The 23,669-nt window shown below is 29.8% G+C and overlaps 2 protein-coding genes and 1 non-coding gene across 3 annotated transcripts; 1 reads left to right on the forward strand and 2 right to left on the reverse strand.

Annotated features, from left to right (window-relative positions):
- The first annotated feature begins 8,891 nt into the window (after nucleotides 1-8,891).
- On the forward strand, nucleotides 8,892-15,989 carry LOC126660214 (3beta,22alpha-dihydroxysteroid 3-dehydrogenase). The gene is made up of 8 exons (XM_050353577.2): nucleotides 8,892-9,676; nucleotides 10,287-10,436; nucleotides 11,120-11,365; nucleotides 14,221-14,307; nucleotides 14,715-14,793; nucleotides 14,917-15,023; nucleotides 15,308-15,438; nucleotides 15,729-15,989. The coding sequence occupies exons 1-8, from the start codon at nucleotides 9,155-9,157 to the stop codon at nucleotides 15,832-15,834; spliced, it is 1,428 nt and encodes a 475-aa protein (XP_050209534.1). The 5' UTR covers nucleotides 8,892-9,154; the 3' UTR covers nucleotides 15,835-15,989.
- A 715-nt stretch (nucleotides 15,990-16,704) lies between these two features.
- LOC126660213 (nuclear pore complex protein NUP88) lies at nucleotides 16,705-22,555 on the reverse strand. The gene is made up of 9 exons (XM_050353576.2): nucleotides 22,188-22,555; nucleotides 21,923-22,077; nucleotides 21,418-21,540; nucleotides 20,778-20,922; nucleotides 20,295-20,356; nucleotides 19,892-20,108; nucleotides 18,131-19,048; nucleotides 17,691-17,940; nucleotides 16,705-17,474 (listed from the first exon to the last, which is right to left on the reverse strand). The coding sequence occupies exons 1-9, from the start codon at nucleotides 22,467-22,469 to the stop codon at nucleotides 17,215-17,217; spliced, it is 2,412 nt and encodes an 803-aa protein (XP_050209533.1). The 5' UTR covers nucleotides 22,470-22,555; the 3' UTR covers nucleotides 16,705-17,214.
- A 721-nt stretch (nucleotides 22,556-23,276) lies between these two features.
- LOC126662395 (small nucleolar RNA U3) lies at nucleotides 23,277-23,486 on the reverse strand. The gene has a single exon (XR_007635772.1). It is a non-coding gene; the product is annotated as a small nucleolar RNA U3 (small nucleolar RNA).
- Nucleotides 23,487-23,669: the final 183 nt, after the last annotated feature.

Below are 23,669 nucleotides of genomic sequence, written 5' to 3' on the forward strand. Positions count from 1 at the left end.
AAAAATAAATGATGATAAATTTACAATTGGTCACAAGTGTGAATAGTAAACTTGACACTTTAAAAAATTTAGATTTAAATTCTATATTTCATAAAATGAGACTTATTGAAAATATTTATGGATAAATCATTAAAATGCTCGTATTAAGTAGGAGGTTTGGGCGGTATGATGTCGAAACTAGCCTCTCCAAGGATTTACCCTGATGATTGGACTCCGCGGAGATTTTCTCGTCACAAAAAAAAATTACAAAATGAAGATTGATTCAAATCTATGCATCATATTATGTCTTACAAATAAATATATCATTATATGTGTATGAAACACAACTAACTGTCATTTAGATAAAATAAATCACAACATTAATAAAATAATGCTCTCTATTAATAAACTAAAATATGTTTGAATCATATCGTAGAAAAATAAAAATATAGAGAAAACAAAAGAAAAAAGAATCAATATATTATATATTTGTATATGGTATGGCATGAAATTCTATTCTATTTTTTTTTTAATTCTATATAAATCGATAAAATATTGTAATAACATCTTAACAAGTGAGATAAAATTGTCATAAAATTTAAAAGATAGAAAAAAAATCAATTTTCGCAGGTGACGCCCTATAAATGTCCATTGCTATTAACTTCAAATGTTTTTTTATTTCTTTTTTTGCTGGGATATCAGAAAATATATTTGGCATCTTTAGCATTCCTTCAATATTTCTCTGATCCAGTTTATTCGACGTTCGGAAAATTTAGAGGCTTACAATCTAGCTCAAAATGTTAATTTTTCACTTAAATATATTTAAAGTTATGTTGGATCTTTCTTTGGTTTTGTTATCTTTCTTTATTGTTTATATAAAAAATCAAATTAAATCATTTTTTTCTAATCAATATGAAATATAATTTTTTTAAATATTAACTTTTTATAAATTACCTTTTCAACATCAATTACCTTTTACCTTTAATCAAGTTAAACGTATAGAGACACACTTGTTATTCCTAATAATATGACTCGGTAACATATGGTTTTTTAATTTTTAATCTTAATCTACTCACGCTAAAAAAATAAAAAAATCAATTAACTCTACAATTTTAAGTGAGTTTCAACAGTAATAACAAGGTCTCCTCTCTAGTGTAACTAATGGTGGGACCTAAATTTTTCTTTTTTGTTAAAAGATAAAATTTTCATTAATAATAAGGAAAATTACACAAATGAATAGTTCTTTATCAACTTGAAAGAAACTATTCTAAAATAATAATGAGAGCTGTTTTAACACAGTCATCGAATAGAGCTTTTCAACCATTAGAAGGTTATCCAAATACATAAATGGATCAAATATTGAGATTAGAATCTTGAAACCGCTTGATTCTTGAAGTTTCAAACTTTTCAAGTCTCATCTTTAATATAGATCCAAAAGTTATTTTTAGATCGTTAGATCCGTTTAAATTTCATGTTTTCCGATCTTCATCTTCAAAGAGATTCTGAAAAGATAAACTTTCATCTTCAAATATACCTTCGATCTTCAAAACAAAAAACGAACAAACACTATAACAAAACTTAATAAAATTTAGATCAAAAGAAATTTCAAATAAACATCTTTAAAGATTTATGTAAACAAAAGTAATAGATTTACAGTAAATATTATTCTCTAACTAATGGGAGGACCTTATTTTTTTTAAGTTGGTTTGGAGATGCCCTTAAAGGTACAATTCATATAATAAACTCTATATTTATTGCTCAATTCGTCTCATTTAGAAAGTGTAATTGTATTATTTTACGTTTTTCATTTAAAAAGTATTATTGTATTCTTTTAGCATAAATTTTTATCTTTTATTTTATTTCAATGTTTAAATATTTATATACGACAATTAATTAATATAATTTTAAAGCATAATTAATAAGCATAAAACAAAAATATATTTTTATATCTTCTGAATGTAAAAAGAAAGAAACAAAGAAACTTTTTAACTGGATAGAAAGAATTTATAAACAGTGATACTACTTTTATAATAACAATTAACAAGAACATAGAAAAATTTAGTATTTTGACAAAATGGTCGCAATTATTAGAAAACAAGATTCAAATTAGTGAAAAAAATTGTCGAATTTTTTTATCTCTATTAGTTATTATTATGAATTTGCTTAATCATTGAAAACTACCTTATTTTTTGATTTATTTTTAGTTAAAGTCTAAATTTTTTTAACATTCAATGATACTCATTTGTACCCATTTGTATGGCAAATACAAAATGACCTTGTTGATCGTGTCGGCAATCGATGGGAACAGTCACATCATGCCACTGGCATTTGCACTTGTTGAATCTGAAAGTACTGCCAGTTATGAGTAATTTTTTGAACATTTGCGTGAGCACGTGATTTGCGAAAGGAAGGTGGCCATTATATCTGATCGGCACGCTGGAATATTGTCGGTTCTGAAGCGTCCTGAATGGGCCGGTGTCGCTCACAAGTTTTGCATCAGACATTTCTATAGTAATTTTCAGACCAAGTTTAGGAACAAGGTTTTGAAGAAGCTGGCGGATAAAGCAGGTAATGATTTTTTACGAGTCATTATAAACGCTACATAGGTTATTATTATGCGCTAATATTATGGTTTGCCTCATAGGCCGAGCATATCAGAAGCACAAGTATAAACGCTACATGGCAGCGATCGAGATTAGAAGCCCAGAAGCGTATGCATGGCTGACTAAGCAAGATAAACTCTACATGGCTGATCGAGATCAATGTTAATTTATTTTTTAATTTTCAATTTTAATAGTAGTCATTTATCTACACTGAATCGGAAAAAAGTTTAAATAAGTTCCTTATGTTTGTAATTTTTATGTTAAAAAGATAAATTGAAACAATATAAAATAATGTAAAAAATATAACGAACTTTTTCAATGTAGTTTGAAAATGGTTACAATCGAAATTGGAAATCGAAGAGTGGAGAAAATCTAATGATTTTATAAATAAAACAAAATAAATGAATAATTTTGAGTGATCAAACCTCCAAAATTCAGTACTATCCATTCACAAATTTTAGATAATAAAAAGAGCAAAATACTATAACACTCTTCATATTTGATATAATTTACACTTTAATCTCTTTTATTTGAAAATCAAATGATATAATCCCTCATTTTTGTTGTCAACGATTTAGTCCTTCCATCCATTTTGGATTTTAGTCAACGAGGTCAACTAAACTATATAGTCCTCCACTTTTATTTTTCTCAACGATTCCATCCCTCACTCTTGTTTTTGTTAACTATTTCGTCCCTAAAATTTGAAATTAATTTACCGCTAAGTTCTTTGATTTCACTGACTAACACTAAAAATAGACGGAGAGACTAAATTGTTGACGGAAATAAAAAATAAGAGACTATATAGCTTAATTTTTAAACAGAAGGAACTAAAGTATGAATTATGTTAAATGTGAGGCAATTCATATTAAATTACTCTAATAAAAACATACAAGAAGTATAATTAAACATGATGATATGGAGTTGTGAGGTTGAAAAGAAGAGAAATTAATAATTGTGTCCACAAATTGCAGAAAAAATAAATGGATTGAAAGATTTGATGAGATTATGTGGTCCATTTATAATTAATTTACACTTTATTTAGATTTCAATTTAGAGGCATAGCTGGTACAATGACTTGTTTTATGCACCACAAACTTTGTGATTGTGATCATCTCATGCACCCTCGTGCTCCAATTATGAGCTTGTCCGCCCTTTTCTTATATCCCTATCTTTCCTATACATTATAGGTCTAATGATTCATCAAAATATATTTTCTTTTATTTTACAAATTTAATTATAATTTAATTTTAATAAATTTATAATAATTCACCTAATATCAATATTTAAGATTAAGTTAAATTGTAAAAATTTATAAAAAAAAAAGAAATTTAGAAATCCATAACTTTGACCGTTATAACAAATATATCCGTAAATATAAGATAGTATGTTGTCAATTTTTGAAATTTAATTAACTATATTGAAAACATGTGTGATCCAATTTAGATTACGTACATGAATTTTCTATTAGTCCAGATAGGAACATAGACTTTATAAGTTTAATTAAATTCTGGTCTAAATATAGTTTATCTCAATTTGTTAAATCAACATATCAAACTGTTCGAAATATTTTTAAAAATATAAAAATTTAAATGGTTAAATTTATAAGTATATAAAATTATTTTATCTAAATTTTAATAAAAGTTGAGGTTTTTTTTTTATCATAGCGCCTTTTAATTGCTAAAAGAGAGATTTCAAACAATAAAGTGAGAGCAATTAAATAAATAATTTGGTAGATTTAAAGAGTTTTTATATATGTAAACCACACAAAATTTAATTTTAGTCCTGAATCATCGTATAAAAAGAAAACAAAGCTGAAAATATGAAATGTACAGAATATCAAATTTAAATAAATTCTTCATGCAATCATCATATATAAGTTGAATTGTCTAACTAATTTGCTTTTATATTTTAGACCAAATTTATGTCGGTAGAAGAGACGTGCAAACCTAGCCAATTAATCATCAATTTCTAATTTAAAGCCCTACAAATATAGGGCATAGAAAATTACACTAGCCAATCCTTTTTTTAAAATAAAAATTACACTAGCCAATCAAAAAAAAAATTCCCAAAAAAAAAATCAAGAAAATACATAATTTTATATTCATAATAAATATTTGTAATTTAATTATTATTTTTTAAAAAGTATATCAGATTGAAGATAAATTGAAGAACACTACACTGTACCGAGGTTACAAAAATTAACAGAACAATAAAACTTAACATCTGATTACTTAAGAAAATAAAATAAATCAATATAAATTTAAGATAAAAAATTTGAGTGGCACAAAATATTTCAAAAAACATATACTTGCCAAATTTTTAGAGTACCGTTTTCAATCTTCAGAATTAGCACTTTAAAATTGTTACATTGTAAAACTGTCTTCAATAAATGAACTCCGACTCGCTAAGGAATTTAAATATGAAATTCGAATAAACATTTAGCAGTTTTGATTTCATTAAGAATTAACATTTTAAAACATAGAAATCCATCTTTAAAATACACTAAAATCACACATAAATTTTCACAATATAGCAATTTATTCTGAAAAATTAAAACAAATTTAAGATCATCTCATATCGCCCACTAAAATTTTGGTTAAAAACCCCTCTATCTTAATAAAAATAAAATTCCCTCTGAAATATTAATTTTTTAGTTGACATATTTAGATGATAAAGCATGCACGGACATGGTACCAAAATTGGATTCTCAATATATTGGTGTGGGACTACATTAGGTTAGATAGACGAAAAATTATTGCACACAACCGTTGCGCCATGTCATTCGTGCAACAAACCAATTGTGCGTTAGCCATGTGTAAAATTGAATGATAAAAAAAATAAGTAATGATTAAAAGATTCCCTATCGCAAATGCTCATTAGCTTGATGTAAAAATGACGTGGCGCAACGGTTGCATGGGATAAACACTCTAGATAGACAGCACATACTCATGATATAAACTAAATTATTGGTGAGGCTTTATATAATATTCAGAAAGTTATAATAAAATATAATATATTTTATTATAATTTTTATAGTAATAAATAAAATAAAAAGATTAAATTATGTTCTTAAATTTTATATTAATTACTTCATATTTTCAATTTTTAAATATTTTAACCTTTTAAAAATATTAATTTTGATATACTTTTGGTAAGTATATTTCAATTATAGACAATTATTTATTAATTTTTTAAAAAATTAAATTTTTTAAATTTCATTAATTACACCTCAATTTTAATATTTATATTTCGATTAAAAGGATTAAAAACAAACATTTTGATAAATATATCTAAATGGCTACATATGAATTTTTTATCAACGTTGAGCCAAGATTAATTTTGTTTTTTCAAATTGATATATAAATAAAAAAAATAAAAAAAATAAAAATTTAAATATTTTTAAGTGATTAAGTTTCACTAATATTATTTGTTAATTTTACTTTATAAAATAAATGATTATGTCCGCTCATGTATGCATGGTTGAGTATAATTAAAATAGGTTTAATCATTTAAAAATATCCTATCTTTTCGATCTTTCTCGTTTATAGACTTACCTTTCAAAATCTTCAACTTTAATCCATTTTTAGTTTTTCAGTTTCAATTACAACATTTTGTTTAAAGTGGAGTGGAGAAAAATCCAACGAAGTCATTCATTTTAAATTTTCTGTATAAAAAGTTCAAACAAGTCATTGATAACGATTATTTTTAAAAAAAAAATTAGTGAAAAATCGTTCATTTTATAAAATTGGGTACACTAAAAGTAAAAAGTGGAAATTTGGATAAAATTTGCGATTTTACAAAATCATATTATAATTGAAAAGGAGTTAAAAGATAGATGCTTTTCTAACATATTTTGTCCTTCTAATATTACCATGTCACATGTTAATTGAGGAATTTTAATTTTGAACTAGAATTAACGTTAATCTTTAAAAGTCTTGAATTTACTAAATTGTAAAAAATAATGAGGATTTAATTTTTTTTGTCCATTACATCTAATTATAACTTAAAATATGGTGTTAGATATACCAAAATCCAACAAACACTAGGTACTAGAAAATGTCTTAATCAAACTCTAGTTTACATTAACCTTTGTTTCATAACATCTAATTACCTACCAAGGAACCTTCAAACAAATGTATCTCTATCCATAGACCTAAATTATCTACTAAAATACATACTAATATCAAAATTGTGTATAGTACGGAGTACAAAAATATACAAATAATTAAGAACTTATTATATTTGAAAATTAGTTATACATATAGCCGAGTTTCATTGCCCCCTCCTTAATTATATACAAAAAAAACATGATGTCATAAATGGGTTGATTTTCATAACATTAATGTGTTTACATTAAATTCTAACACATTTATCTTTGTTTATTGTTGTATTTAATCGTATTGTATCGTGTATAAATATCAAGTCTACCCCTCGATTTGAGAAAAAAATATGAATACCCTTTTGAGTAAATGGATAATGATGATGATGATTGATGACAAGTTTCTTTCAATTAATAAGACATAAATTAATTAAGGATATGCTAAGAGAGAATGTTTGTGAATTAGAATCAATAATTGGGAATTGTGGGAATTAAGGATGTTTTTTTAATAAGGGAATTAAGAAGAGAATTTAAGCAAGGATTATGAGAGAAAAAGATAGGGCAAAATCACATGATATGATTCTTTCTTCCATTAAAAAAAAGCTTGAATTGCTCTAATAAATAAAAAGAAAAGGTGAATGTGGGTACTTCTTATATGGATCATTATTTTTATGGGTTGCTAGTGGGTTGAGAGCTTAATGTTCTTTTATGGGGACCATGTGGATGAACATGGGATCATAACCTAAATATAAAAAAGAGTGAACTAAAATTAATCAAACCCTATAATTGCATCATACTTGTCTTGATTATAATATCTATTTAAACTTGCTTGGCCATTATTCTTTTAGAAGTTTCATTTGTGGGAACTCACACACCCATATGTTTGCTAGCTAAGAGAGATGGATGATAATGAACTTAGTTTTCATTTGCAATTTGAGTCAATAATAATGACATAAGAAAGGAAAGGTTTTTAGTGATTTTTAGGGGATGAGAGTGACCTTTTAAACAAAATTATTAAAAATAAAAGATCAAGTTTTTGATATTTTTTCTTCTTGTTAATGAAAAGTACAATTAAATTAGAAAAAAACATAACATGATTGTATTGCATGAGAGGAAGGTAGAGTGAGCAAAAGGTCGACTAAATAACCTATTTCAATTCATTTTAATAAGATATTAGTTAATTTGGAAAGTTCAGTTCAATCCGGCTAATAAAAATACTGTATTTTGGATTCGTTATAGGTAAAATTGTTAAAAAATTAGGTTTCCAAATTGAACAAAGATTCTTTTTATTATTTATTCATTTTAATTTTCAACTGAATTAATCAATTATTTTTATCAGTTCGATTTTATGTTCTTGCAATTTTAATTAATTCAATTAATATGATCTAGACTAAGTAATTTATTTGATCCAGTTATAAAATTACATAATTAATTTGATCGAACTAATTATAAAATAATTCAATTAATCTCATTTAAATTAAATTAACAAATTTTCAATCGAATCGACGGTTTTATAAGGAGATAATTATTGGATTTATTACAACTATAGAAGTCCACATAATTGAGAATGAATAGTCTGGCCCATTAAGCGATGGGTGCAGCCCTACATACAAAATGCATTTGGATATCATTTACTTTGCTACTTAATTTTACAGTTAAATTGTTTTACAAAATAAATTTTCAAAATTATAAATTTAGTATAAATTGTAAAATTGTAAATTATCATTAGTTGATATATAAGCAATAATATAATAAATAATTGTCTATTACACAATTTCAATGTCTTGACGAATACACTTCGTTTTTAAAATCTTAACAGTTTGACGAATCATCTTTTTCATATTTGCAAATATGCTCATGGCTCGTTTTGGGATGCTGCAGCATAAATTGTTTGTTTTACATGTATAAAATTTATCTGGCATGGTATATATAACCTCGCGCCATGTTAGCTCCAAATAAATCGTGCATATATTTGATAAAATTTAAAATATAATAGATCAAACTGCTAAAATTTAAAAATCGTAGTATGTTAAAATTGTGGATAGTTTATTTTGCCTAACAATTATAAAAAGAACCAGTCATAATCAGAAAGTACATTTACTACATACATCAACTAACAACAAGTTCCTTGGGGCAAAAAAAGAAATTATACAAAACAACTTTTCATATCCAACTCCAATCCTTTACAAATAGAAAGAAAAAATATTCATAATTATCTTTCTTTAAATTCTTTAAAAAACAAGATTAGTTTCTTAAAAAGAAAAAAAAAATTAAAGAGAGCAAAAAATCTATCTTCTTCTTCTTCAATCTTCCCCTTCTTAATAAAGATACCCCTCGTGCGCTTCTCTCTCCTCCATTAATACACTCTTCACTCTCTCTCTATAAATATTCTTTAAATTCTTGTATTATACACACTCTTAAATACCTATTTCTTGAACTTTTATTCTTGTTTTAATACATAGTTTTTATTCACATGATCATGGCACTTTTTTTCTTGTTTATTTTCTTGATTTTCTTATCCTCTACAATCTTGATTTTCCGGCGGAATTCTCTTCCCCGGCGGCTCCGGTTACCGCCGGGGAACTTAGGTTTACCATTTCTTGGAGAAACTTTGCAGCTTATATCGGCATACAAGACTGAGAACCCTGAGCCGTTCATTGATGAGAGAGTGAACCGGTTTGGGTCATTGTTTACTACTCATGTTTTTGGTGAACCGACGGTTTTCTCGGCTGACCCGGAGACTAACCGGTTTATTCTTCAGAACGAAGGGAAATTGTTCGAGTCGAGTTATCCCGGTTCGATATCGAATTTGCTTGGGAAGCATTCTTTGTTGTTGATGAAGGGGAGTTTGCATAAAAGAATGCATTCTTTAACTATGAGTTTTGCTAATTCTTCTATTATTAGAGATCATCTTTTGGTTGATATTGACCGGTTGGTTCGGCTCAACTTGGATTCCTGGTCGGACCGGGTATTTCTTATGGAGGAAGCCAAGAAGGTACGCTCTAAAATATTTATAGTTACTTTTTTATTTATTAAAAATAACATTTTTAGGTTCTAATCAAAAAATATTCAAGTAGGGTGATTAATTTTCAGGTTAATTACCATTATCCCGTTAATTCAGATACAAACTATTGTTTTCTAATATTTAAAAAAAATATTATTTCATTTCATATTGATTTTTTCAAATTGATAATTGGGGAGGGGGGCGTTTGTGGGAGGAATCGAACCCACAACCTAGCAATTTGCTTGTCGAGCGTTTATACCATTTGATTTATAACTCATTGGTAAAAAGAAGAAACGAGGAATGATAATTCGGTTTTGACTTTTAATACTAATTAATTCCATTTTTTTGTTAAGATAGTGGCATTAATCAATTGTTACTAGTTATATTAATCGATTATTTATGTGATGACTCGGATTTCCATAGTTTGTGGATGACAAACATGATTAATTAAGTTCCATGTTTAGCATAATAAAAATAAAATAATAAAAACCAGTAAAATGTCATTTTCTATGTATATAATTTATTTGTTGTTTATATAGTATTTGTTTTTATTATAGTTAGAAGGTTCATTAATTAATTAATGAATTAATTAATTTTGCAGATAACATTTGAATTAACAGTGAAGCAGCTAATGAGCTTTGATCCAGGAGAATGGAGTGAAAGTTTAAGAAAAGAATATGTTCTTGTTATTGAAGGATTTTTCACTGTCCCTTTGCCTATTTTCTCCACCACATATAGAAGAGCTATCCAAGTAAATTAATTTTCTTTTCTTTTACTTAATTTTCCCTTTTTTGTTTGTTTGCTGAGAAAATCGAGAAAGAAAATTATACATTGAAAATGACATATTCGTCTTCACTCTTTACGTGAAATATATGGAGATAGTAAAACATTCTATTGTAAAGTTTATGTCCTTTATTCTGTCATTTTGCTCCCTGGATATTCCTACAAAACTAAAAATATTTTTTTTTGTTAATTGTAAAAAAATTATAAATTTTAGCGTGTTTTGTAATTTTAACATGAATTTTCGACTTTGGTCAATTAAGACACGAACTGTTTGTTTTCTACAATTCGGGACACCTCCGATAAAAAAAATGTCGACGTAGATATAGAATTATTATGGTGGTTTGTGTTCACATCATAATTTTTTATTAGAAAATAATTCGGTGTTTCAAATTATAAAAATTAATAATTCGTGTTTTAAATTGACAATGTTGAAAATTCGTGTTAAAATTTATAAATTATTTTGCAATTACTTCTTGTTTTTCATATTAATATAAATGTATATTGCATCAAAACTTTTCAAAATTATTTATCTTATTCATTTTCAAAACAAAAACTTTATTTTTAAAAAATTTATTTTTCCGATTTTTTTTATTTAATTATTTATTTTTTTGTACAAAAGTAAATGTAAAATTTTTGGTCCAAAAATTGTAGGCAAGGACTAAGGTGGCAGAGGCATTGAGTTTGATAGTAATGAAGAGAAGAAAAGAAAGTGAGGCCGGAGAAAGGAAGAATGACATGTTAGGAGCCTTACTCGCGGCGGATAATGAGTTTTCCGACGAGGAAATAGTAGATTTCTTGGTGGCGCTACTAGTTGCCGGTTATGAAACCACCTCCACAATCATGACTCTTGCCGTTAAATTCCTCACGGAGACCCCTCTTGCCTTGGCTCAACTCAAGGTATGTTTTTTACTCTATCAAGCTATCATTTCCTAGTTTTACGTGTGGAAGTCATGAACCAACATGATCATCGGTTTACAATTCAATCGGTTCAACCAGTTAATATATTACCCATACATAAAATTTTAGCTAACAGATAGATTAAAAATTAATCAACGAATCACATTTTAATCATATGAGAAAGAAAAAAAATGTTTTTTACTGCTTAAATAATCTAACGTATTTTTATTAGGATTTCTTCGATTGAATTGTATTCTTATCCAAAAGCAAAACTAAACCGATTTGATTTTTAATCTACGATCGAGCCGACCGATAGGGTTCTTAAAATGGTAGTGTGAAAATGAGGAATTTAATTTGATTAGAGTGGACCCAATAGGTAGAGTTATAAAGTAGAGAATAAAAGAAGGCTCAAGTGTTCCATAATGATGTAGGAATTGGTAGATGCTTCATTAGACCATTCACATTGGATGGTGGGATAAAGAGAGAACATTACAAAATGATGAAATTTAATTGTTGGTTGTTTTGGTGTTTTTTACAAATGATCTATCATATCATGTGCACGTACCAAAACCCATTTCACATTCTAAATCTATGAAAACCTAATTCCGACCGTAAATCCAGTTCGCCACGTAAAATTATAAATTTATACAAGAAATTTAAAAAAATCTTCATATTTTTAAAAATAAAACATTTAAACATTTAATTTAATTTATCTCAAATATCATTAAGTCTTTAATTTAAACATACCGATATTAGTATAATATTTATAATTCTATATGGAAAATTGAGTTGATTCAAAATTAGTGATTTTTTTTTTCATTTCACGTAAATGAAAAGCAAGACAGTGCATAATTTCTTGCCCGTGAGTTACTGTTAATGCATCACTGTGTGCTTTCTTGATCAGACATGATGTCATTATGTTGTTAGCAAAAGAAAGCTAATTTTTAATTACTAAATTGTACTTATTAATTAATCTATAGTTAATTTAAAACTTATAAACATAATTTATATAATTTTATTTTATATGCTGACCACTATAAAAATTTCAATATTTTATTTTACTTAAAGAATGTATATAGCTAATGATTTGTTTTCACAAATTTCTTGGATATTATATAATTAATAAAATTTCATATATTAAAAAATTTACATGTTATTTTAAAAGATTAATTAAAAAGAATGTATTTTAGCATGATTCGCAATACAACACGGGCTTTATTATTTACAAATTCAATCATTTATATTTTAACAATTTGATATACAAAATTACTTTATGCTGAAAAAACATTAATATAGTTGTCGAAACAATATAAGATTTGGTGTCCTAATTTTTTAAAATATGAAAATTCAAAACATATTTTGTGAAATTTTATAATATCGGTTTTATTTACAAATGACATTAACATTCGTGATTCAGTTTACATTTAACTCTATTCCAAATTAAACAATAAATTAAATTAAATTTTATAGTTTATTTATTTAAATTTGATTTGGTTCAGTTCGATTAGAAACACGAAAAATACGTGTCAAATTTGGTGTTTGAGACATGGGAAGAAAGTGGAGGTTGTAGTATAGTATTGGTCAAAAGAAGAGGCAAAAAGTACTAAAAAAGACTTGCAAAATGTCAGATTTGATTTGAAGCCAAACATTCGTGAAACTGCACAATTTCATACCTTCCTCAGAACTGCACGCCTTTCTTTATATCTCTCTGCACATTCTGACCTTTTTGACCATTTTGTCTTCCCATTTAACACCCTTAAATAAACTAGGTCTACTGAGGGTAGTTTGGTCCTAATCTAGTCTTTATGTAACATTTCTATTTATTGGGAAATGTGTGGTGCTGATTTCAAGAGAAGAGTAATCCAACGGTTATGGTGTTAGATTGATTTTTGTTTTTGGGTAAATATTGACCATTGGATTGGGTTTTTATTAGGGTTGAAGTTTGGGGCTCACCACATGATCATGGGACCATTTTACTTCCTTGCCTTTCCTTTTGTTGATAAGGGTATCAACAATTTGGGGTTATATTCTATTTTTATAGACCTATTTTAAATTAATTGTTAACAAAAACTAATAAAAATTAGTAGGCATTTTTCAAATTAAACTAAACAAATCACGGACTGAAAAAAATCGAAAGTTCGAGTCTCCAACCTCTTGCAATGGAAGGATTTGGCCATTACACCAAGCCTTCACATGCAATTTGGGGTTATATTAAATTTTTAAAAAATCTATATCGCCTCCTCCAAAAATTAGCTTACATTTATTATTTTTCTATATTTTAAAAAAATACCTTTGTACTTTTACTTTAAGTAAACATTTTTAATTATTTAATATTTTTTTCATGACCATCATTGATAGAAGCACATTGTTTAATATTCCTTAAACAAGTGTATACTTTTAAACATGATTAGGTGAAATGAATTGGACCCATTTGTTAAAATTATGCATGCACTATTGTTAGGGGTAGCAATAATATTTATATGAGTATGAGTGAGGATGATAAGGCTGTCCAATCCCCAAGTGTTCATGGACATGGGTTGGGGTCCATATGAGAGCCCACAGTCATGACCAGCCCATGTTGGGCAGTGACTACAGCCACCATATCTGGGCCCATGATAGACAGGATCCTAGTGTCTAGTGGAGAGATTCTTACGTAGACTTTATCCATTGTGTTATTTATAAACAAATTACAACACATTTTAATGAATAAAATTATATGATATTGCTATTATTTAATATTAGATTATATAAATTCACCAATAACATGATGAATAAAGGCTACCTAATTTTTTTTATTATGTTTTCCTTTATTATTCTTCTTATAAAGTACTAATAACTACATATTATATTTGCAGGAGGAACATGAAGGCATTAGAGCAAAGAAAAGGGAAGAAGAAGCACTAGATTGGAGTGATTACAAGTCAATGCCTTTCACTCAATGTGTAAGTACACTTTTCAAAATGGTTAATTGATGAATACTTAAAATATGAGTGCATACAATTCAAACCGAATCAAACTAAAATTTTAATTTATTTTCCAAATTGAATCAAATTGAATATATAGAAAAGTTAAAAATATCAAACCGTAATGAACTAGTCGGTTTAGTTTTTTATTCACTTTGATTTGGTTGCACTAAAACTAAACTGTAGATACAAATCAAATAAAGTCGAACTAAAACAATTGAATTCAATTACAACGTCAAACTGAATCCGAATTTATCCGTTAAATTTAATTATTTAATTTTGATTTTATTTTTGCACGCGCCTAACTCGAAACCCATTAATGGATATTTAAAAGCTTGATGTTTATGTGCTTTTCCCTTTTCTAATGGTTGGAGCTCTTTTTTCAGGTTGTTAATGAGACTTTGAGAGTAGCAAACATAATTAGTGGAGTGTTTAGAAGAACAATGACAGATATTAATATAAAAGGTCTGAAAGTGGTACCACACTACTTAATGTTTCACTAATACAATCATATTCAACTCTAGTGTTGTGTTTTGAAGACTTGCATAACACTGTTATAACACTTGAATTTATGTCAACTTGCTACAGGGTACACAATCCCTAAGGGATGGAAGGTTTTCGCCTCATTTCGAGCGGTACATTTAGATCGTGATAATTTCAAAGACGCTCGGACTTTCAATCCATGGAGATGGCAGGTAATAGAGAGTTGAATACAAGTAAAATCATAAACTATAGCGTATTTTACAATTTCAATATGAATTTCTATTTTTTTACAATTCAAGTCAATGAGTGAAAATTCGATCCAACATTAATCTGATTTTCAGTCTGTGATTCGAATTATGAAAGAAATGAAAATTCATATTGAAATTGCAAAAAATGAATTCATTATTTTTTTTGCATTAGAACATAAAGAAATTTTAAGTATTAATGTCATTTTGTACATATAAACTAATAATGACTTTGTGTATGAAATAAACAGAGCAATTCAGAAAAAACAAGTCCAGGAAATTTGTTCACTCCATTTGGAGGAGGGCCGAGACTCTGCCCAGGCTATGAACTTGCTAGAGTAGAACTCTCTGTTTTCCTGCATCATCTAGTCACCCGTTTCAGGTAAAACCCAAATCAAACCGAAAAATTTAGTTTGGTTTCACATTTTAAAAAATCATGTTTTTTTGTTCGGTTTGGTTTTGAAAGTAACAAAACTTAGCAGCATTTCACTAGAAACCGGATCGAAAAAAACAAACAAACCGGCTCGTTGAGTTCAGTTTGAATTCTTTTTTTAATACGAACCAAATGCACTCCTACTTTCGATACACTCACATTGCATATGTATGCATAAATATCATCTCCAAGTCGAAATATGATAATTAACAAATATCACCACCTCTAATCCCTGACAGTTGGGTTCCTGCGGAGGAAGATAAGTTGGTTTTCTTTCCGACAACCAGAACACAGAAGCGATATCCGATCTATGTGCAGCGGAGAAACAAGGTAGTAAAGTGTTAGACCACAGACAGAGGAAAAGGGAGAAGGAAATTATTAAAAGAATGTAGAACAGTCTGTAATCATTTTGATATTAAATCCTAAAATAAAACTAATAGTAATAGAGTTAGCATATGTAAATTATTTAATTTAATATCTGGTTTAAGAGGTTGAATCAATGATTAGTACAGTAAGGGGGTAACTAAACATCATTTTCTTTCCACAAAAGAAATGTGCAGCAATCATTTTTATTCTAATTAGTGCAATGAAATAGAAAATAAATGACTTTTTAAGTTCTATGAGCTGCTTAATCAGTAAAGTGGGAACCACAATTCAATTGTAAATTCACTCATTAGAAGAATATAACTTGTATGAGCTGCCTAATCCCCAAATGTAAGAACAAGAGAGTTTGAGAATACAAGTTCATGAATCTCTCTCTACTATATAAATTATCATTAAGGCCCTCGAACTTATGGGTCGGGCTCGTATAAATCAAACTCGTTCTATTTTGACTAGTCCATAACTCTTCAAAATAAGGCCAATATATTTTTTGAACAATGTATCTTTCGGGGACATAACATCTTATTAGTTTTAACATAGATTTGAATTTTGTATTTATTATCTTATATTAATTCCGCCATTTTTATATTTAATATCTCCATGGTTGCTTTTTATGCACTTTGAAAACACAATGGTGGATGTTATAAAATTTATTGAGAGAGTTGCGGACTAAATTTGTCAAGATATGCCAAGTTTGATTCACATGAACTCATCCCACAAGTTTAAGGATGGGGATGACACTTTGCTCAAGATAACAACACTTTCATATGTATTGACAACTATTTTTGCATTATCAAAAAATTAATAACTGAAAACAAAATAATCCTCTCAATAGGAACAACTAAAAAAATAATGCACCTAATTTTGAGAATAAAGCACATTATAATTACTTCCCTCAAATACAACATAATTACTCAATCATGAATAGGAAAATTACTTCCCTCAAATACAACATAATTAGTCACCTATTCCTATGCAAAAAAATAAAAGATAATAACATTCCTAACACTTTCAATCACCTTTGCTTAACTAAAGAGCAAAAACAGTAAGGATATAAGAGATTAAAATGGGTACAGATCTGAAGAGGAATTCTGACCTGTATACGTTTTTCTGAGGAACTACAAGTTGAACAGAGCATCTCCGATAAAGCATTGCAAAATAGATAGCGCCTACTTTGAACCGTGCAGCAGAGCACCCAAAAGCATTATGATAGATTTCAATGTCTGGTCTGATATTTGGGTCAAATCTTAAAGTACCATAAGAAATGAAACAAATCTTGCAATAAGGATCTTCATGAGTCTGCAATGTCTCAGGCTGAGAACCAAAAGGCCAGATTCAACAATATCATTTGCTAATTTCCTTACTTTTTAATGCAGATTCAAGAATCTTAACTTTTTTCGTGTTTTCACTATTAACAAGTGAGAGTTTTGCAAGTGAAGATTTCAGCTGCGACATTTGAACATCTCGAACATGATGCTTCATTGAAATTTGCCTTTGCTGGTTTGATGCATTAGCTTTTGAAGTTTGTGCCGACCTTTTTAACCTTGCTCTTAAAGTGTCAATTGAAGTACGCAAAGCATCCAACTCAACTCCTGTGAAGTGGTCTGCATAAATCAAACGGTAAATAAAATAATGTTAGGTAGTGGTTTGCCATACTACAGACATTATGATCCAGAAATCAAAGACTAACAAAAAACAGAATGGACATTTTGATAACGTTGAAAGATAAACAAAAATGTTAAAGGTCACATGGTTTTTGATAGATAAATTAGAGAATAGTCTAAATAAAGCAATCAACAAACAAATATAAGATTTACTACCAAGCTCAGACTTAAATTCACGCTCGGCTTTAGACAAAGGTTTCTTATGGGCTCCAGGCAAATTCCTTAAACGTTGCAACCGTTCTTCGAGAAGATTGTGTACATTGATTGCATGATCGATCCTGTCATCCAACCCAGACTGTTTTTCCTCCACTTTCAACAATTTCTCTTCTGCCTCAGTCAGCCGAGCATTTTGTTCATCAATTATTCTTTTCAATTGAGGCTCATGGTGCTTAAGCTCAAAATACACCTGAAACAAGTGGAGAAGGGCATGATCATAACTTGCCAAAAATCCATTGACTGAGAAATGTATTGTAAAAAAGATTCATTAAAGAGCTTGCCAAGTAACCCAATGTGAAAGTTGGGCTTCATTGCCAAGTTTTAAAAAAGTGGAATGATTAAGGGTCATTATAAAGTATGTATGGGATGTAAATTCTCACCTTATGAGCATATTCAACATAGTTTTCATGAAAAAGCTTGAAATACTGATGCAAAGCTGATCGGCCTTCAATAGAGTCGGCAGCAATAGATCTAAGATTTGGTGAGGCCTGAGGAAGAAAGACCACCTTGGGACCACTGAGAAGTTCTTTGCTAATAATGTCTGGAGTATTTCCCTCCTTCCATCCTTCATTGCCTGGGAAATTTTTTTCCACATCAACATGAACGGGAAGCAACAAATCCCAAGTTTTCATCTCTAGCACAACACATTCTTGCATAGAGGTGATTCCTATGACCCATGAATATCCAAATGAATCTGACAATGTGATGAAACCACATAGAGGGGAGGAGTTATCTGCCTGGCATGTACTAAGCACAGGATGCACAGATGGAGTTCTTACAGTCTCATCCTTGCCACATGATTGGCTTGTAAATGGAAGAAAGTGCAACAATATTGAATCAACGCCACAATCATGGACAGAAAAGATTCTTTCAGGTAAAAGAGGATCAGCAAACATTCTTATATTAGACCCACTTTGTGATTTCTTTGGCAAAGCCAAATCCACAATAGCAAGTCTCAGCAAAGGCGGTGGATGACCTAACCAAACAGTATGATCCAGAGTATGATCAAGCTTCACAACAGGTATCTCACCTGAGGTCGACTCGCAAATCATAGCAATAGCAACAATATGATCATGTGAATCAACACGAAGACGAGGTAGACTGCCAGCTATCCAGACTGGCTGTATTTCATCAGCTAGGGCATCTATTTGCAATTGCCCCCCACTCCATGCAGTTACCAGAATCGAGTCTTTGCTGACCACATTATAAAGAAAACTGACAGCACAACCTTCACATTCTGTACCCCGAACAGTTGCATATTCATCTTCCCCACCATGATGTACTTTCCTTAGAGAGCCCTAGATAAAAAAGATATAGATGTATGTTATTTCTGGAATGCATCAAAGCTGACACAAGAAATTCCATTGAGTGCAAATTTAGGCATTCAGATAAAAGCAAAAGCTAGCTTCACAAAAGAATAGCATAATCTTAACTACTCAGCAAAAGCAAGGAAGAAGATACTGAAAAATGTTGAAAGCCCACACTTTGGAGCATTTCCAACCTTGATAATACGACAAGCACTTGAAAAAATAGCATACCCAGTATCAAGACGCATTGGCCTTAAAACTGATTGAACGCCGTATTAGAGTACACTTGGTCTATGCTTCAGATTTTAAGAAAAGAAAGGAGGAAAAATATGACAAATGGAGCATAAAGAAAAGCGTTTGTGAAATTAAGCATTATAAAGCATATTTCCTCAAAAACCTAAAGAGAAAGTTAAAGAAAATGAATGCAGACAACCTAAAATGAATATAATTTCACTAAAGACATAAATTGACAATTCCATGTTCAAGTGAATACTTGAAATATGACAGCAAGCAGTGGAACAATGATTTGTTCGTGAGATGTCAAGTCACGTTAACATGGTTTTATTTTAGTATGTGTAGATTCAAAGTCTATTCTGAAGCATTGTCAGAAGAAGACCTTTCCAACAGTACACTTAGTACTCTATTCACAAAACAGCTAGTAGTATAAAAGCTCACTTTTTCTTAAACAGGCATTTTGATAGTGTTCGAAAAAAGCGTGTCGGAAATGTCATGTGTCCAGACCCATAAAACTGATTTGACGCAAGTACTTACTGTTCCAAAACTTTAATCCCATGTAATTGCGACAATGCATATATCAGCAATGAGTAAATGTACCTGTAAACACAGTGATGCGTCAAATAAAGCATAGGGTTGAGCTTTTAATATCAATGAATCTTCCCATTCCACCGCTTCGTCCTTTAACTCGGGGAATGTTGCTTCTAACCATGAAATTGCAAGACTAGAATTTTTAACAGCTGCCTGATTTGCTGATTTACTTCTAAATGACTGAGCATCAGTATATATCTCCAATATTGAGTCAAATTTGTGAGCACTGTCAGAAAATATAGCACTCAATTTGGTTAGCAACAAATACACAGTCGCCCACAAGTGGACCGTGATATTATAAAAGAATGGTTACTATCTCTTAAGTATCATCATTTCCAGGAACGGAAAAGAAAAAGGCATGCAACAAGATTTAACAAACATTTGAAGAAAAAAATTGATTTGAAGAAATCACCTTCCAAAAGGAATAACTGGACAAAGGATGTAAATCGACCCATCGCTGAATAATACAAAAACCTGAGAGTGGACAAAAGAAAATTAATCAACGGATGACTACATAATTGATGAAGCTGCTGCATATTAAAAAGTAAAAAACTAACTCGATTAACTGCAACATTTCAAAGATTGACCAGACCAGATTGCAGAAGTATTTGAAAAAATCTCCATTAAATAAAATGATAAAAAACAAAGGCAACGGCATCAAGACACTTTGAGTGATCTTATAATTCCTCAAAAATCATCCAGAAAAAACAGCAATTCCATGCACCAATGGAAAAAGTGAAATTTCAGGATGAAAAAATTCTACTTCGAATGTTCAGCACAGAGAAATTTCAGACCGGAAGACTGCAATAACCACATTATAACAAGAACATGGACATGGACAAAACACTAAACAAACTTCATTAAATATGCATTCTACGAAGTACAGAAAACTTACCGTAAACCTGTCCCACATGTGGTCACCTCCGAATGAAAAGTCTACAGGACAGATTGATGAGGCATTTTTGGATCTACCCGGTCCAGTTGGCTGTAGATAATACTCCTGCTCTGGTTGCAGGAAATCCGAAGACAAATCAAAAAGCCTAGCAAAGAAGAAAAAAAGGGACAAGTCAAAATGATAAAAATCTAGTTCAATCGCATCGAAACCAAAAGACATTGAAAAACAAACAAACTACATTTATAAGAAAATTTCAGGTTGACATATTTGGATAACCAGTTAACCACATTAAATTTGGCATTGCATTACAAATGTAAACTGTGTTACACTTGTTATCCTTCATATAGCTTACTTTTATGAAAAGGCCAACCTTGTTTGCATTGTTAAATTAATTATCAAAGCAAGCAGACGTCTAAATTCACTAACATTTCCTGCCAAATTTTCCTCAAAATTGTTTAAGAAATAGTATAGAAAAACTAAATCGCGTTACGATTTGGCCCCTCCAACTTTCAAAAATTATCTCCACGGCCCTCCTAATGTAGATTTTCTAGCTCCGTCACGGGTCAAAAGCAATTAAGAAGAACCAACATTTCTCTACATAAAAGACTCCAAGCAATTCCAACCAAATAATTCACAATACCTGAAAACAGAATCCGAAGAAATCACGCCTAAATGAATGTCGCTATACGGATGCCATAAGACTTGAAGTGTACGTATCGAGCTACTATCGCTGAAATAGATTTGAGAACCAACTGAAACAGTCCTGGATACAACCAAAATAAGATACACATATAGCTCTCACACATGTCTTAGTTAGAACAAGGACTATTTCCATATCACATCCCGACATTTCACGTTTGTAACGATTTCATCACATTATTTAAAAATGTTAAATCGCACTTCCTAACCTTTCCATTTCTTGCATTGTGTAGCATATTTCCGTTTTGTGGCGCCATTTTATAGAAAACGACCCTATTTTTGGTGAAAAACGACCATAGACTACACAATGCAAAAGCGCGAAAGGTTGGAATATGCAATGCGACGTTTTAAATAATGAGATTAAATCACTACAACCTGAAATGTTCGTATTTAATATGCAAATAACCCTTAAAACAAAGATTAAAATAATCTTAAAATAAATGTACCTGCATACGGTTACATTTTCTTTTCTAGAAGAATTTTTACCGTACAGAAACATAACACACAAACCATCCGAACCAGCAAGAACTAAAGCGGTGCCATTTCGATTAATAGAAATTTTGCTAACCGAAAAATCAACCTCCACATCAGTTTGCAATACCTAGTTATTAATTAAACACACATTACAACACTAATCAGTAATCAGTAACTAATTAGCTGAACTTAATACAAATTCGCACGTGTTATTAATTTGTAATCGTATAATAATACCTTAGAGGGAGTAGCAGCGAGTACTGAGGTAGGTTCGGGATCGCCGAGGCGTATAGAGATACGGTGGAGGCATTTCTTGGTTGAATCCCAGTAGTATAACCTAGATGAGGTGTCATATGCTAATAGGTCACTCCGCGGCGGTGGAGCGTCGGCGGTGGTGGTGGCGGTGAAGAGCGGGTGGGAAGTGAGCGGAATCCAGTGAGTGTCTTGTTGAGGAGTTGGAGATTTGTGCGGAGAAGGAGAGTCTGGTTTTGAATCGGTGAAATCAAAATTGAATTTCATGGTTGCGTTTGCAGAAGAGCGGGAGCAGTGAAGAATTGTTTTTGGCCAGTTTTGAAGATTGAAACGACGGTGGTTTTCTATGAACGTTTAAACGACATCGTTTCTTCTTTTCTTTTTCTTAACAATTTAATCGATCTATTTTAATTATTTGTGGTTATGTTAACCGGTTCGATCGATTTGGTTTGATTAATATGAAAATTGTGTTTGGTTAGTTACTCTTAAGAGTTTCGGTTTAGTCCAGTTGAAGGACAAATTAGGTCGTTTAGACTTTATATTTCTAAAATCTTAGTTAATTTAATTTTAATTAATCTATTCAGTTCAATTAAAAAAATGTAGCAATATAATTAATTTGATTTTGATTGAATTTTAATTAAACGGATTGTTTACTTAGCGTAAGAACGATTGAGGAAATTTAATTTTAGATAAGATCATGGTGAAAATATTACTAGTAAATCCTATAATTATCAAACTTATATTTCAATTCGGATAATTTTAAAAAATTTATTACATAAGCATGTAAAATTTCTATTTAAATTAATATAATTATAAAATTCAAGTTTAATAAATTATAAATAATTTATATCGAGACAAAAAAACAATAGTCGATGTACGTATTTAAAAATTAATTTAGAGACCAGATTTTTAATGTTTTTATTGTAACTCTAAATATATGATAATCATAATTTTTTTATTTAAAATAAAATTACAAATACTAATGCCAAATATATAGAAGTTATAAAATAGAAAATTCTTGCAATATTGGATAAATAAATAAAACAGTAATCGGTTGAAAATAAAAAAAATATAAATCTGTCAGACAACCGTGAGACCAACCCAGCCAGCGAGCCAGCTGAGAACGATCCTCTACGGCCCTGATCATCCAAGGACGATCCAGCCGTTAATCACGCTCTGATCCTACGGTCATAATTCATCCACCAGACATAGGTTCCTGTCTCCTTAGTGCTAAGGATTCAGAAGTACGAGCCTATAGAACAGATCCTGTTCAAGTAAGGTCGTGACCAGCGCTGCTTGGCTATTCAATTATAAAGTCTTTAAAAAACGAATGTTTAAGCGATGTGGGACTTTGTTACTCTAGCAAAGCTATTCTTGCGCCTTCTTATTTTACAATGAAAGCTTTTATATGGAGTCATGTATTACGGTATTAAACTCATCTATTATATATTTGTTATAAATGTGGAG

The sequence above is a fragment of the Mercurialis annua genome, linkage group LG8 (genome assembly GCF_937616625.2).
Source record: "Mercurialis annua linkage group LG8, ddMerAnnu1.2, whole genome shotgun sequence".
NCBI classification, from domain to species: Eukaryota; Viridiplantae; Streptophyta; class Magnoliopsida; order Malpighiales; family Euphorbiaceae; genus Mercurialis; species Mercurialis annua.

Excerpts from the sequence above, each read along its gene's own strand:
- LOC126660214 (XM_050353577.2), top strand. The coding sequence starts at position 9,155 with ATGATCATGGCACTTTTTTTCTTGTTTATTTTCTTGATTTTCTTATCC. Across the intron at positions 9,677-10,286 it reads TTATGGAGGAAGCCAAGAAG|ATAACATTTGAATTAACAGT; the intron begins GTACGCTCTAAA and ends TTAATTTTGCAG. Across the intron at positions 14,308-14,714 it reads CAATGCCTTTCACTCAATGT|GTTGTTAATGAGACTTTGAG; the intron begins GTAAGTACACTT and ends CTCTTTTTTCAG.
- LOC126660213 (XM_050353576.2), bottom strand. The coding sequence starts at position 22,469 with ATGAAATTCAATTTTGATTTCACCGATTCAAAACCAGACTCTCCTTCT. Across the intron at positions 20,923-21,417 it reads TCTTCGGATTCTGTTTTCAG|GCTTTTTGATTTGTCTTCGG; the intron begins GTATTGTGAATT and ends CTTCTTTGCTAG. Across the intron at positions 19,049-19,891 it reads ACGCATCACTGTGTTTACAG|GGCTCTCTAAGGAAAGTACA; the intron begins GTACATTTACTC and ends TTTTTTATCTAG.